At 36.7% G+C, this 16344-nt stretch overlaps 1 protein-coding gene across 1 annotated transcript in view; it reads left to right on the top strand.

Moving 5' to 3' along the window:
- The window catches only part of LOC103508361 (protein Skeletor, isoforms B/C), a 38198-nt gene extending 24258 nt beyond the window's left edge, over positions 1 to 13940 (top strand). The window contains exons 4-13 of the mRNA XM_026822983.1: positions 2941 to 2978; positions 3403 to 3583; positions 4931 to 4951; positions 6549 to 6727; positions 10777 to 10786; positions 10916 to 11154; positions 11435 to 11511; positions 11788 to 12063; positions 13129 to 13284; positions 13684 to 13940. Coding sequence (XP_026678784.1) covers positions 2941 to 2978; positions 3403 to 3583; positions 4931 to 4951; positions 6549 to 6727; positions 10777 to 10786; positions 10916 to 11154; positions 11435 to 11511; positions 11788 to 12063; positions 13129 to 13284; positions 13684 to 13856 — 1350 coding nt within the window. The 3' untranslated portion in view covers positions 13857 to 13940. The remainder of the gene's footprint in view (positions 1 to 2940; positions 2979 to 3402; positions 3584 to 4930; positions 4952 to 6548; positions 6728 to 10776; positions 10787 to 10915; positions 11155 to 11434; positions 11512 to 11787; positions 12064 to 13128; positions 13285 to 13683) is intronic.
- Positions 13941 to 16344: the final 2404 nt, after the last annotated feature.

The raw sequence follows: 16344 nt of genomic DNA, 5'->3' as shown, positions 1-16344 counted from the left end.
ATCAGATATAGGCAGGGAAAAACAAACAATACCTACTTTGTTTGATACATTGTCTGAGTCAAATAAAATGAGGAAATGACTACATTGTTTTTCAGTAATCAAGCTTCAATGGCAATAGGTGCATAGGTATTGTATTTCAAGAGTGCTACAATTGCGTAGGATGAGTAGGTTATGTAGGTGTTAGGTACCTATTTGTTGATAATGTTAATCTAGATCCAGGCACTTTAAAGCTGAAGGATTTGAGTGTGATGGGATGTTATTTTTGTAGTAATCAAATATAGGCTTCGAGAAGTAATCAAATATAGGCAGTAGGCAGGGAAAAGCAAACAATACCTACTTTGTTTGATAAATTGTCTGAGTCAAATAAAATGAGGAAATCTGCATTGTTTTTCATGTGCAGGATAACCCTTTCATGTACTAAGGTCATATCGGACTTTGCTTGGGTATAAACCAGCACAATCCGTCGTCATCGATGTGTAATATATGCCAAGTTCCCACCACGCTCAATGATGCTTAACTTCAGTGTCCATGAGTCAGAATGAAGGAAGAGTATATTGGTCCTCTTTTGGTGATTAAATTTAAAAAAAAAACACACACAATCATCTGCATTCATCGTCGACTGTAATTCGGACTTAACTAAATTACCTTGATTTCCAAAAGATACTCTACAGCCTGCAGCATCATCATTCCGCGGCGTAAGATAAGCTGAGCAGGTATAGAGTTCACCCATACTAGCACCAGAAACATAGAGCATTAGGTACATTATGAAACGTGAAACTAACGTGCAACAACTCATAAATAAAACTCTGCATCACTCTGACGTGAAACAAAAATCGTCCCCATCCGTGGCACAAGCTTCCCCATCCGTGGCACAAGCTCTGCTTATACGGATGGGTATACCATTTATAAAAAAATGTATCTTCTGAGTTTTTTATCGATCAAAAATAAATGGAAACTTGTTAATAATAATTTTCAGTCAAAGAAAAGAAAAATCAAAGACACTGCAAGAAGCATCTTTATTAAATCAAAATTGTTTGAGAACACTCTGAAGTTTTCCGCTAGTTTCTTCATTATTTTGTATGAGTAAAAAATTGTTTGTTAAAGAAAATATTCCTAACAATTTTATCAAATGTAATTTGTCGTAGTTGTAGGCACTTAGTCCCGCATTTGTTTTAAGCTTCCAATATCTTCTGTACTTTCACAATACCTACCTTGGTATCACTAGATAACTAATTGGAGTACCCACCTTTGGATAATACTTTTGTATACCTATCTAACTGTATTTTCATAACTGCTTGATTTTCCTGGTGTAAGGCCATTTTTCTTCCCTTTTCTTAAAAGTTTCTGTAGGTACCCACTTTTTTCTTCTTGAAATAAATTCTAAAGAAACAATGCAGCCACGATGCTTCCCTACCAGTATTCATTTTCTCAGAAACCCCCTTGCTCTCTTAGAAACCCCCTTGTTGGGGACATTTCGTCTCTCATCTGTTTAGTTATCCCCCCCCAAAGCGGAGCACCGTATATTTCTCTTTTCTTCAGCGGACTTGTATAATATATGAACGTATATTTCCAAGTTATATGAGCATTTCTCGCATCGATCCACTTTTGCGCAATTCGGAAAAGCGGTCCCTCGCAATTTGATTGGTCGATGCCGCATGACTTGGGACTCGTGCATTTCCATTGGTCGGAAATATGAAATACGCTATATTATTTTCTAAGCGCACACATTTACGTTTTGGTGTGTACGTATGTTTTGCGCCCTCTTCAGTTTGATGGCTATTTGTTTGAAGCTTCTTTTCGTTACAACCCTTTGAATTTCTTCTCTTTGGTAAAGGAAATACCAATTTTTTCCCCTTTTGTTTCTCTTCACAAATTTCTCATCTTATGAAGATATGTATTTACGAGTTGTACCTACTCTACATATTTTCTACATATTTTCTTTTCCTTATGCAGTAGGTATACAGTAAGCCCGACACTAGAAGCTGTACTGATCTACCATTTTCAACTCTACTACACTCCACATTTACCTACACACGATCCAAATACGTTCTTAAGTAGTAATGCACATGGTCTTCAATTGTCTTAAAAAACAGCAAAAGACTTGAAATAAAAAGTTGGTCCTAATTAATAATAAATCGCCTTTCTATTGCCGCTCAAGAAGAATTTATGATGAAGGCTTTGTTTTTTTTCATGATAAATTTATAATAAAGACGAAAAAAATCGGTAATCCACTTATGTATATTTCATCGTTTCGTTACCTATAGCTGACTAGTAGTTTCATGGTACCTTCGAGTACTTCGTGAAAATATGGATTTTTAATCCCTACTATGAGCGATAGGTACAATATGACCTCAGGTAGGTATATTATACTACCTACGTAATATAATAGGTACTATGTGAATATGATGAGCCTTTTATGCAAGGGATTATTGTGTACAAATGTCAAGAGATGTAGGCCAAACATGTGTCTAGGTACTACTACGTATCAGCGTAAAAGTTTTGCTGTATTTCCCCAGAGGATTTATGCTGAACAAATAGATCCCTACATACATATATAAGTAGGTAGGTACGCATCTACCTACTTATTGATTGAACTTTCTTACTTTATTCCTGATTCTACGTCGGTAGGTATATTATTATTAGTCATGTATTATGTATTTGAAAGACTGGCAAATTTGGCACATCCACCAATTATTAGCTAAATCCCTTTAGGGGTCAGCTATTCATTTCGTATTTTTATTTTCTGTATAATTATTTTGTGATGAACGAGGGTAATATGGCTAAAGAATCAGTACGAAAGTTCTAAGATATAGAAGCCCTTTAAAGGTGTGTCACACATAGTCGACGGCCGTCGATGGATGAACCATCGATTTGGAGCGACGTCGCATGTGTCTAGGTACTACTACGTATCAGCGTAAAAGTTTTGCTGTATTTCCCCAGAGGATTTATGCTGAACAAATAGATCCCTACATAAGTAGGTAGGTACGCATCTACCTACTTATTGATTGCACTTTCTTACTTTATTCCTGATTCTACGTCGGTAGGTATATTATTATTAGTATTAGTAATGTATTATGTATTTGAAAGACTGGCAAATTTGGCACATCCACTAATTATTAGCTAAATCCCCTTTAGGGGTGAGCTATTCATTTCGTATTTTTATTTTCTCCATAATTATTGTGTGATGAACGATGGTAATATGGATAAAAAATCAGTACGAAAGTTCTAAGATATAGAAGCCCTTTAAAGGTGTGTCACACATAGTCGACGGCCGTCGATCGATGAACAATCGATTTGGAGTGACGTCGATGGTCGGTCGACTATGTTTGGATACCAAGCTAATTTTCCCAGTTTCAACCCAACTCAGGCTCATTTCTAATCCCACAAATCTCGTGTCCACAGTTTGGAGCCGCTCAAAGGCTACCAGGGCGAAGATATTGAAATCCAGCTCCCCGGCAATCTCACTGTCTACGACATCGACTGGCTGGCAATGTGGTGCGTTCAATATCGACATAACTTTGGCCACGTTATGATCCCGCGGGATTTGGACGTCCCGCCCGCTCTGGGACAGACGAAAATAACCGTAAGTCAACAAACCACTTCCCCGAGCCGACCGCATAAAAAGAAACCCACCAAACCTTGGTATGCCAACCTGTTTGGTGGATAATGAGTAAAGTTGAAATTAGATAAAAGTCGTTCACCGAAGAAAACCTTCTAGTAAATATGATAATAGTAAATATGCTTCTAGTAAATATGCGGAATAATATGAATATGCTCTAGCGAATACGTAAGGGAAGGGTATCGTATCCATGACATTTTTATTGACCCTTGGGTCTTTTTACTCCTTTTGAATCACACTGTATACTTTTTATAATCCTTCCATTTTGCAAATAAAAAGTTTGATTTTTTATCTACTTACATAAAAGTGCCTATAGCCTATAGGTGTATGAAATGCATTTTATATAAGAGAAGACTACATTCAGACTGAACGTTGCATATAAGTTACCTTAAAATCTACTATAGGTGTATGAAATGCATTTTATATAAGAGAAGACTACATTCAGACTGAACGTTGCATATAAGTTACCTTAAAATCTACTTTCTATAGCCTATAGGTGTATGAAATGCATTTTATATAAGAGAAGACTACATTCAGACTGAACGTTGCATATAAGTTACCTTAAAATCTAAATCTACTTTTTTTTTGTCATGTTCAGTAATTCAGTTTTCTACAATTTTGATCCAAGGAGATTTGAAAAGAAGTTATTTATTAAATCTCCTTGTTTTGATGACTGTCAACTACAGACAAATCCAAGACCCACTTCCTCTTCACTCAATCACATGTTTGTTTTTCTTTTCTGTTGATTATAAATATAGTTTTAAAAGCTGTTCCTTTTTATATTTTGTTTAATCCTCTTTGCCTTTTCATTTTCTTAATTTGCGAGCATCGAAATTTTGGTTTTGAGAACTGTAATTAGGTAGTTTTTTACCTTTTCTATGAACCTTGGAAAAAATAAGTTGCTAATTATGCTCTAGTGAATTTTTCTGGCTTCCTAATAGCACCTTTAAGGAGTTATAAAGAACAGCAACACTGAAATTTCCAGCAGCTCTAAATGTAGAGCAATTAGGCTAATGGTGGTAAATCACTCGGGAACGTTAATAGGTAGTTTCGTGGGACTAAAAGACGAATCCCTTGAAAAATCAGATCTAACGAGGACCTAGAAGTTTGATCCCATGTGTTTAGAATAAAAAAAAAAAAGTTTGATAGAGGGCACTATAACTGCTAAGGTCTTATCGTCCCGCAATTAAGTCTATTTCATCTTGTACCTAAACGAAGCCAGCAGTCAAGGTCTTATTTCCGTCTAATGTTTTGTGTCTAAATTTTCTTCTTCTGCTCACGCTTTCGATAAAAAAATTTCCCGGACTTCAGCCGCCCTGGTGGTACAAACCTGTAAGTTGAATTTTCAATTTGTTTGCTTTTTTTAGTGGAAACTAATAGAGATATTATCTATACCCCTAAAAGAAGCCAGCAGTCAAGGTCTTATTTCCGTCTAATGTTTTGTGTCTAAATTTTCTTCTTCTGCTCACGCTTTCGATAAAAAATTTCCCGGACTTCAGCCGCCCTGGTGGTACAAACCTGTAAGTTGAATTTTCAATTTGTTTGCTTTTTTTTTTAGCGGAAACTAATAGAGGTATTATCTATACCTATGTAGGTAATATCTTTACCCACATGTAATCCATGTATTTGTTTGTGGTTTTGTTTGAAAATTTTGGGAAAGCCAGTAGTGTTGAGTATAAAATAGATGTAGATACATATGTCCGTAGCTACCTACATATCGGTGAAGTTTGAATTTATGAGCAAACACATAATAATGAAGTAGATAACTCTAGCTCTTGGATGTCGTAATTTGTTTCGTATTTATTTGACGTAACAATAACAATACCTGACAAATTTTGTATGAGTAAAAAATTGTTTGTTAAAGAAAATATTCCTAACAATTTTATCAAATGTAATTTGTCGTAGTTGTAGGCACTTAGTTCCGCATTTGTTTTAAGCTTACAATATCTTCTGTACTTTCACAATACCTACCTTGGTATCACTAGATATCTAGATAACTAATTGTTTGAAAATTTTGGGAAAGCCAGTAGTGTTGAGTATAAAATAGATGTAGGTACATATGTCCGCAGCTACCTACATATCGGTGAAGTTTGAATTTATGAGCAAACACATAATAATGAAGTACATATGTAGATAACTCTAGCTCTTGGATGTCGTAATTTGTTTCGTATTTATTTGACGTAACAATAACAATGCCTGACAAATTTTGTATGAGTAAAAAATTGTTTGTTAAAGAAAATATTCCTAACAATTTTATCAAATGGAATTTGTCTTAGTTGTAGGCACTTAGTCCCGCATTTGTTTTAAGCTTACAATATCTTCTGTACTTTCACAATACCTACCTTGGTATCACTAGATAACCAATTGGAGTACCCACCTTTGTATAATACTTTTGTGTACCTACCTAACTGTATTTTCATAACTGCTTGATTTTCCTGGTGTAAGGCCATTTTTCTTCCCTTTTCTGTCAAACCCGCAAATACTCGTGGGTTAAACGATTACCATAATCGGACATCTAAAAGCCCGTTCCCACTTGTCGTGAGTTTCATCAGATTTTTTTCCGAATGTCCTGTAGGCAATGTAAGTTAAATGAGAGTGTTCCCACTACGCACGACATGATCCCCCCCTCCTTGAACAACAAGTGGGAACGGGCCTTTGTACTTATTTATATGCACGCTAAGCATCTAAATTATTAGGGAAAAAATGCTACTAAATTGAAGAAAATCGAAAAAGTTGACGATGATTAGAACAAGGTGACGATAACTGGTACATGTACGTTACAGAACGGGCCTTTGTACTTATTTATATGCACGCTAAGCATCTAAATTATTAGGGAAAAAATGCTACTAAATTGAAGAAAATCGAAAAAGGTGACGATGATTAGAACAAGGTGACGATAACTGGTACATGTACATTACTACTGTTCCAGACAAGTAGCACCACGGAAACTCCGGAAGATTTGGACCAAGTGACCAACTGTCGAGAGTTCCTCAACGAGAGAATGCAAGTCCAGTGGTCCCTCAAGGAGGACTATGTGCAAATCAAACTGTCAGCAGTCATCCGAGATGATCAGTATATGGCCTTCGGTCTGAGTGGTGAGGAAGGGAGGTGAGTGGGTTAAATTGGAAGTCAGTTTGGACCTCGTAAATTCGTAGAAGCTTAACCCATCCTTTAGGGCTGTTTGCCCCTACACCTAAGCCTCGGAGTGGGCTTTTTGTGTATGGAGTTAAGCAGTTTGGACCTAGGCTTTTTTTATTAGTTAAAATCCTCTTTAGGGATAAGCTGTTTATTTCTGACGAAAGTCCCCACTTTGGGTCGGGGTTGTGTTTTTTAGGTCTTAGCAAGACTTTTCTCGAAAGTGGATACCAAATTCTTGAGAATAGGCCCCCCCCCCCCCCTCAAGGGCAGTTAGGTACCTGGGGAACATTCATTTGAATCAGTATTTAGTTACTTTTGTAGCAAAATGGTAGGGTCGTCAATCATTTTTTGGAGTAGGTATGTAGTGTATAATGTACCTATTTATTCCTGATAGAGAATCCCTGCCTTACAGGTAATCTTTCGTGTGGGCAGATATCCATCACTCATACCAATACAGGCTAGGTACCTACATAATAAAGCAAGAAAACAATATCCTAATAACAATCGTAGGAGTACCCAATACTGAGAAAAAGGCTGAATGAAATTGCAAGACATTTCCAGGAAAATTCATCACAAGCTTCACAACCCTAGTGTTCTTTAATAATATTCAGTCTAAGTTCATTTTTGTAAAAATTCATTACTAATTATGCTGAACGAGTTAGTGTATCATGAAGGATACTTGATCTTCTTTTTCTTCGCCTTTTCCCGTGTACAGACGGGGTCGGCACGGCGTTTTTCGTCAGCCTCTGAATCAGCCCTGACTAAGGTGATTGCTTTGGGCTGACATTTGGTTTTGGGTACAAATTTTACGCTATTGATATAGCATAAGGAAATTTGGACTTCTCTACTCCCTGTTTATAGTCCCCTAGCTAGACGCTGATCTACTCCCTGTTATAGTCTATCGTGTTTAACAAACATATCATTTGCACTATGAGAAGTCCAAAATGTAGAGGTTCCCGTACTCATGTTGACATGAAGAGATAATTTCCGAATGAGCAAGATCAAACTACATCACTCAGTTCTAAATACACTACCTCGCAATGCCCGAATGACCCATTTATTGAAGAAATTCACTTCTGGAAGTCAAGTCCTCACTCAAGAGAGATTCAGCAGCTTTCAGAAAACCTGGGATCGTCCCACTTCAACCTGGGATTGTCCCACTTCAACTTTGTGCGCACTGCAGAGTTGTTTTTGGAAGTCGTCACATGCTGTGCATTATCATGGACTCGGTAACTTTGTGAAGCTTTGTTTTTAATTTTTTTTTTTTTTTTTTTTTTTTTTTTTTTTTCTTCCTTATTTCTTTTCTATTTTACAAATAAATAGTTTTAAGCACAGAAAATTACTTATTAACTTTCTTTATCCTTCCCCTTTCTTTTCCAGTGCTATTCTCACAACAATTTGGGCTGGAAGATTCACGTTGTGAATCCGGGGGATTCGTTGAAAACCATTTTGGGCCAAAAGAAAAGCCCAAACGGTGTGGCCTCTACCTTGTGTTCTTCTCATAGTAGCGTTGTGTTTGGTTCGATATTCGTTTTGGTTTATGTTATGCTGAGATGAAATTAATGCGAAAACCAATGATAGGTACTTTTTGTAATTGAGAAAACCTTTGTGATAGTCATGTAAATAAAAATCTTCACTCTGTGTATAAAAAATCTCCTTTCCAAATCTAGAGTAGGAAATTCTTAGCTTTTAAAATTTTCAAATCCTTGTTAAGTCGGATTGGTAATCTTGGTATTACCAACTCGGTAAGTCCCCAAATCCCGGACCTTATAAGAAATAGATGATCCTAAATGTCCTCTATAAGAATCAATCAATAACAACCATCACTAACCTCTATTTCAACGCCCATTTCTTAAGAAATAGATGATCCTAAATGTCCTCTATAAGAATCAATCAATAACAACCATCACTAACCTCTATTTCAACGCCCATTTCTTTTTTGTTTTTCTAATCCCATAATTCATATTTTCCTATAAAGCAGTCCTACAGTCCTTGGTTGAACTGGAATAAAGAGACTTTTCATTCCTATTTGGGCAAAATATTTTACATATTTTATTTAATTGTCGGTAGACCTAGACTCTGCAGGCAGTAATATTCTGTTTCATAATAATAATAATAATAATATTAATTAATTATGCTGTGAAAGGTTTGGTGCTATTTTGGCCAATCTTCTCGGAGTTTCGGAGATATATTCTTTGCCATCCATCTGAGGATCATGTGACAGGCGATTTAGTTATAGTGAACTTCTTCGCTAAAGAAAAGTTCTGCCTCGTCAACATAAAATTACTCATTTGTCTTTTATATTTTTATTTATTGAATATATATTATTTATTATTTTCCCTCCCTCCTGAATACATATGGACAATAATATTTTTTATTTAGGTTAAATAGGTATGTGATTTTTATTTATTGAATATATATTATTTATTATTTTCCCTCCCTCCTGAATACATATGGACAATAATATTTTTTATTTAGGTTAAATATGTGAAACTGACAATAATTTTCACTTCAGTAGTTACTCATTTAAGTTTTATATGATTAAATTTATTATTATTATTGCCCTCCCTTTTTTAAAAACCTATTTGTTTGAAGCTTCTTTTCGTTACAACCCTTTGAATTTCTTCTCTTTGGTAAAGGAAATACCAATTTTTTCCCCTTTTGTTTCTTTTCACAAATTTTTCATATTATAAAGATATGTATTTACGAGTCGTACCTACTGCTCTACATATTTTCTTTTCCTTATGCAGTAGGTATACAGTAAGCCCGACACTAGAAGCTGTACTGATCTACCATTTTCAACTCTACTACACTCAACATTTACCTACTCACGATCCAAACACGTTCTTAAGTAGTAGTGTACATGGTCTTCAATTGTCTTAAAAAACAGCAAAAGACTTGAAATAAAAGTTGGTCCTAATTAATAATAAATCGCCATTCTATTGCCGCTCAAGAAGAATTTATGATGAAGGCTTTGTTTTTTTCTGGTTTTTCCGATATGGTGTGGTGGTTTTTCCGTCTATTTTCCCACAGATGAAGGCTTTATTTTTTTCATGATAAATTTATAATAAAGACGAAAAAAATTCCGCTCAAAACCCTCCCAAACACCCTGGGACCGAACCAGTCTAATTTTCAACTCCCTTATATGTGGATATGGTGTGGTGGTTTTTCCGTATATTTTCCCACAATTGCATCTATGTTTCAAATCTAGGTCTGGGAATGGGAATACGGCTTCTTAGAATTTCATGTCTAGCTTTTCAAATAGAATAGAATGAAGCTTTTGTTTGTCCTGCTGGAATAGGACTAAAAGGTAGTTTTACCAATTGAAGGGGAGAATTAATGGGAATATCTACCTATGTACATACCATAATTATTAATATTATGATGAAATTAAATGAAAAATCTCGTCAATCTCGGTTTACAATGTTGAACTTATTTTATGAATAAGCTGAATTTCAACTCCACTTTGGAACCTGTCATTGGTGTTAATTTCAAAAGAGTTTCTACAGTATTTCGACGAATTTTCAATTTATGGTTTCAGCAATCTAGTTACCTTATTAATATCAATAAATCGGAATATGTAGGTATTATGAATACCTAGATGTCTTTTTTATATGAATAGCTCGCAATTTATTTAAAATGTATTTTTCCCTCTTTTATAATTTTATCATGAAAAGTTGAGGCTTAATTTACAAGTTTCCAGCTCTCCATTGACATTGCTTCAATGTCTTTTTTATATGAATAGCTCGCAATTTATTTAAAATGTATTTTTCCCTCTTTTATAATTTTATCATGAAAAGTTGAGGCTTAATAAAGTAAATTATTTACAAGTTTCCAGCTCTCCATTGACATTGCTTCTTTTTGTTTGTTGGTCACATAAGTTTTGTTAAAATAAATGTCTATTGGACTTACTTACTTTTTGTGTCCGTGAGATGAGCATAGCACCTATCTCACTGTGGTGGAAGGAGCAGGGTAAGGTTTCTATATCTTATCGGTTCTCATTACCATTTCTGTTTCAGGTCAACTTTGGTGACATTTCTATTGGACTTACTTACTTTTTGTGTCCGTGAGATGAGCATAGCACCTATCTCACTGTGGTGGAAGGAGCAGGGTAAGGTTTCTATACCTCATCGGTTTTCATTATCATTTCTGTTTCAGGTCAACTTCGGTGACATCTTCATCCCCCCAAATCTGGACGTTCCCCGGCCCCGAGTTCTACCCGAGTTTAAACGATTGGCCCATGGCCTCCGCTCTGGCAACATCACAATCCTGGATGCTCGGACCTTCTATATTCCCAACCTTCACTACGACGGGGCAGGCCCCGACGCGTACTTCTGGGTTGGGAACGGGTCCGAGCCCTCTCCACTAGGCATCAAGGTCCCCAACGAAATCGGCAGGTAAGACGAGAAAATAGAATAGAATATATACCTTGCTTATACTGCCAGCATAGGACTGACAAGTCCCTTTACTCCCGTAGTCTGAACAAGGTCTTACCTATAGGTATGTATATTTAATTGGTAGTAATAATAATAACTAATAAATCACATGAATATAAGATTAAAAAAAAATTAAAATACTGAAAATATCGCATCACCATTCATTTCGCCTTATGCCAGATCAGATTCCATCGGACGTGAATCCAAGAAGTGCAAACAATACCAGTACGAATAGCCTGTAAACGGTGATCGCCGCCATTGGTCCGCTGAACTCGCGGAAAGAGGCGAACGCCCACGCGATCCCGGACAAAACAGTGGGTGAGTGTAACGAGATTCTGGAATGCCTTTTTTTTATTTTTTAGAAGAGTTTAAAAAAAGATTGTACCTTGGAACCGCTTTCGCATTACTTTAAGGCACATTCTTATTTACATCCATGCCGATCCAAGAACGGAAAAGTTCGGTCAGCAAATTTCCGCCCTGGCCGGCATTCGAACCCAGCACCTCCAGGTTGAGAGTCAGTGCTTGACCACTCAGCCACAGATGTGGTTGAAGAAGAAGACTTTTGCTGTACCTAATGTGTCTTTTCTCTCACAGAGGACATCAAAATCGACTTCAGCTCTACGAACGACCATTCCTGTGTGGTCTCTCTCACTGACGTTCCTGAGGACCCTTCTCTAGAGCCTTGGACCCCTGCAGTCATCACCCATGAAACCATGTTTACAGCTCGCATTGGCCCTACAGGGGGAAAGCGAGGTTATACCCCTATTACTGGACATCCCTCCTGGGGGATTGCTTGGTATATTAATGATATGCTCATCCCCGAGATCTACGTTGAGAGGGGACAGACGTACACTTTTGTTGTTGAAGGAGGTGAGTTACTGCCCCCATTGAACCTAAGTGCGTCCATACGTCACTCATCCGAATACTAACCACGTGAAACGTTGCTTGACTTCAGTGATCATTGGGAACTGGTGTATTCAATCTCGCTGCTGGCTTATCTTGTTAGTGGATGTGCAGTTTGCTCGAGTTTTTATGTGCGCCGTGAAATACAAGAGTGTGTATGCAATGTGCTAAGCTTAAAATTCCATGATGCATTCTACATACTTATGTACGTAGTTATCATTTGTCGTTCGGAAAAAAATCGTGTCGTGCAGAGTGGGAGTGGGAACAATCTCATTTTAAATTACATTACCTACAGGACATTCGGAAAAAAATCGGATGAAACTCACGACAAATGGGAACGGACCTTCACGTAGCTGTCAGTGCTGGGCTAGTTTGTTAATGTCGCAAAGCTGCGCTACGCTAGGTCCATTAAGTTATTAAAAATTAATGTGTATGTAGTATGTACATAGGTATGTTGCAAATGTCAGGATCTTTGACCATTAAGCCATTTTTCTATTGAACCCCCATTGAACCTAAGTGCGTCCATACGTCACTCATCCGAATACTAACCACGTGAAACGTTGCTTGACTTCAGTGATCATTGGGAACTGATGTATTCAATCTCGCTGCTGGCTTATCTTGTTAGTGGATGTGCACTGTGCAGTTTGCTCGAGTTTTTATGTGCGCCGTGAAATACAAGTGTGTATGCAATGTGCTAAGCTTAAAATTCCATGATGCATTCTACATACTTACGTAGTTGTCATTTGTCGTTCGGAAAAAATCGTGTCGTGCAGAGTGGGAACAATCTCGTTTTAAATTACATTACCTACAGGACATTCGAAAAAAAATCGGATGAAACTCACGACAAATGGGAACGGGACTTTCACGTAGCTGTCAGTGCTGCGCTAGTTTGTTAATGTCGCAAAGCTGCACTACGCTAGGTCCATTAAGTTATTAAAAATTAATGTGTATGTAGGTATGTTGCAAATGTTAGGATCTTTGACCATAAGGCCATTTTTCTATTGAACTTAAATGAATAATTATTAATTCCAGGCAACGAGCCAGCTCAACCGGCCAGGTATCACCCATTCTATATCACGGATAGCTCTGAAGGAGGTTACGGTCAGAAGTCAGAGACAGAACAACGTCAGCAGCGAGTGTTTGCAGGAGTCAACTTTGACTCCGAAGGCTATCCCTTCCCTTCAGCAGGTAACTATTGGGTTAGAACATCTCTGGACAGTGGGCAGATATTTCGAGCTTTTGTATCTCATCAACAGAACCTAAAAAACAGTATTGGAATGTTAGATCAACCTCAGTTAGTAGTTTTTTTTTTAAGAGGTTTGATAGAGGGAGCTATAACTGTAAAGGTCTTATCGTTCCGGAATCGAAGGGAGAAGAAAGACATGATAGAAGAAAACCAGTCGTTCGGAGAATGAACATTATCCGTTCAGGATAAAATCCACCTCGGACGGGAATCGAACCCGCGGCCCAGCGCTTATAAAGCAGACGCGCTACCAAACAAGTTGACTAGGCTTTCAACCTCGTTTTTTTTTCCTGTGATTTTTTTCTATGATTATCATTATTATGTCCTTATGAACACTTTTTCAGCGGGTCGCTATTGCGAGTGGGTTCACAAGACAATCGACCGCTCCTCAGAGACCGCTTCATTCGAGGATTACTTCCTCACGTTACGCCTGGACTGTCAGCCTGGAGAACCTGCCTACTTGAACTGGACTGTGGCTCAGGAGACACCAGACTTGGTATACTATCAGGTAAGATAACCAATGTCACTGTTAAGTGAGGGCACGGTTAGCCCGGTGGTAACTCGCTAGCTTGCCATATAGAATTTCCCAGGTTCGATCCCCACCATTGACAAAAAAATTGTAATCGTTTTTAATTTAGATTTACGTTCAATTTGAATAATTCGTTATAGGTACATAATAAAAATTACTATTATAATAATTTCGCTCTAATACGTGTAGTGGTATCTATTCGGAATTTCAGACAATAATACTTTACATTTTATTTTACCTCGGTATGATGGTATTTATTTTCTCAATAGATTGTTTTATTATTTTGGTAGTTACCTGACATAGAATATCAATTTTTATAATTGTTTATAAAAAAAAATAGACAATAATGATAAATTTTATTGTTGTAGATAGGTAGGTACCTGGAATAATTCTATTTCTATTATTTATCACCTCAGTCAATTGTTTTTCGTTATCATTTATTTACCTTCTCTTCTCCTGTTATCAATTAGTTATTTTATTTTTTAGTAGAGTAGAAATTCATTTTATTAGGTTACCAACTTATTATCTTCTTTTACTTCGTACCTACGAGAGAGGTTTCGCATTTCGATTTGGTGATTACAAATGTGCTATCTAAATTTTGGACTTCGAATAGAAATTAAATTCTAAGTACTTATTAGGCTTAAGAAAAATCACTGTGGTCAGTATTTTTTTTATGACGGACGTTAGAAACATATTGTGTGATCAGGATCACCCATGTTAACCAACGTTGACCGTGGTACTTGTCTGGTCATGTGACCTTGCTGGCCCGTACTGCAAGAAACTTCTCATGATAAAAATCACTGATCATGGTCCTTCTAGTTTATTTTAATGTTAAATATAATTTATTAAAGGAATTTTTGTCGATTTACAACCATCTATAAATAATAAGGTAGATTTAACACATGTTTAGTTTTTGATTCCGTGACTGGCTGTTGCGGGGCCCACTCAGCCTCGTGAGGAAAATGAGTAGCTATGACATATAAATGCGCAAAACGACCGGTGCCAGCATGGTAGGTAAACATTGGATTTTAGGCTTATTGAGATATTGGGAAAATCCTACAATGCTGCAGTGAACACCAAAGTTGTGACATAATCTTCTTCTTTTTCTTCACCTTTTCCCGTGTACAGACGGGGTCGGCGTTTTTCGTCAGCCTCTATCAGCCCTAACCAGGGTGATCGCTTTGGGCTGACATTTGGTTTTGGCTACAAATTTTACGAGTGGATACCCTTCCCTCTCAACCTTTGCTATTTCTTTAGCAAGGGAAATTCAGGCTGGTCTACTCCCTGTTTAACGTCCCCCAGCCAGACAAAAAGTTGTGACATAATAACACAAAGAAACTGCATTTACATTCACATGGAAAATGAGTAGCTATGACATATAAATGCGCATAGCGATCGGTGCCAGCATGGTAGGTAAACATTGGATTTTAGGCTTATTGAGATATGATTGGGAAAATCCTACAATGCTGCAGTGAACACCAAAGTTGTGACATAATAACACAAAGAAACTGCATTTACATTTACATAGAAAATGAGTAGCTATGACATATAAATGCGCATAGCGATCGGTGCCAGCATGGTAGGTAAACATTGGATTTTAGGCTTATTGAGATATTGGGAAAATACAATGCTGCAGTGAACACCAAAGTTGTGACATAATAACACAAAGAAACTGCATTTACATATATTATATTCTGTTTCATTTTATGGTGCCCTTTTTGCAACTCCTTACGCACATCTATTTCTCTCAATTTTATTAGTTACCTATACGTATCCTATACACATCCCCGTGTAATATCTTCAATTCGTCTCATAGGTTGTATATATTATAGGTATTTACGTAAATAAGTTAGACGTAGGTACTTACGTATTATGTTTATATTTTTAAAATTTTAATGATTTGTTATAAGGTAGAATCTATGTATAATAACAATTGAGTAGATACCTACATACCTGAAAGACTTACTTTAGTAGGTTCGCTTTCATATCATGAGAAATGTTTTCTAAACCGAAAAGAAACAATACTTTCATTACTAGTATAGCTCCGCTATACTGTAGTAATAGAAAGTAAAAAAAACTAACTGTTCAATAGACATCTAGTGAAAGATTGATGCTAGAAACGTATGTTCACAAACAATATTATCCTGACACCTGACAGTTTCATTGGTCCATACAAGGTGTGCGGGGTTCATTTCAAAGTTGACCTGAAAAAGTTCATAGTAAAACTGTTTTCGATTGAAATAATAATGTAGGTATTTATTAATTTTAGAGATTTAAATTATTTTAACTTTTTAGCGAAATATCTATTACATCAGTAGTTTTAAATAAACCAACTACGAATATCGTGTTTAACAAACATATCATTTTCACTATGAGAAGTCCAAAATGTAGAGGTTCCCGTACTCATGTTGACATGAAGAGATAATTTCTGAATGAGCAAGATCAAACTACATCACTCATTTCTAAATACACCAGC

This window comes from Diaphorina citri, unplaced genomic scaffold, assembly GCF_000475195.1.
Source record: "Diaphorina citri unplaced genomic scaffold, Diaci psyllid genome assembly version 1.1 scaffold391, whole genome shotgun sequence".
Lineage (NCBI taxonomy): Eukaryota > Metazoa > Arthropoda > Insecta > Hemiptera > Psyllidae > Diaphorina > Diaphorina citri.
This window is presented reverse-complemented; position numbering and strand designations above follow the sequence as displayed.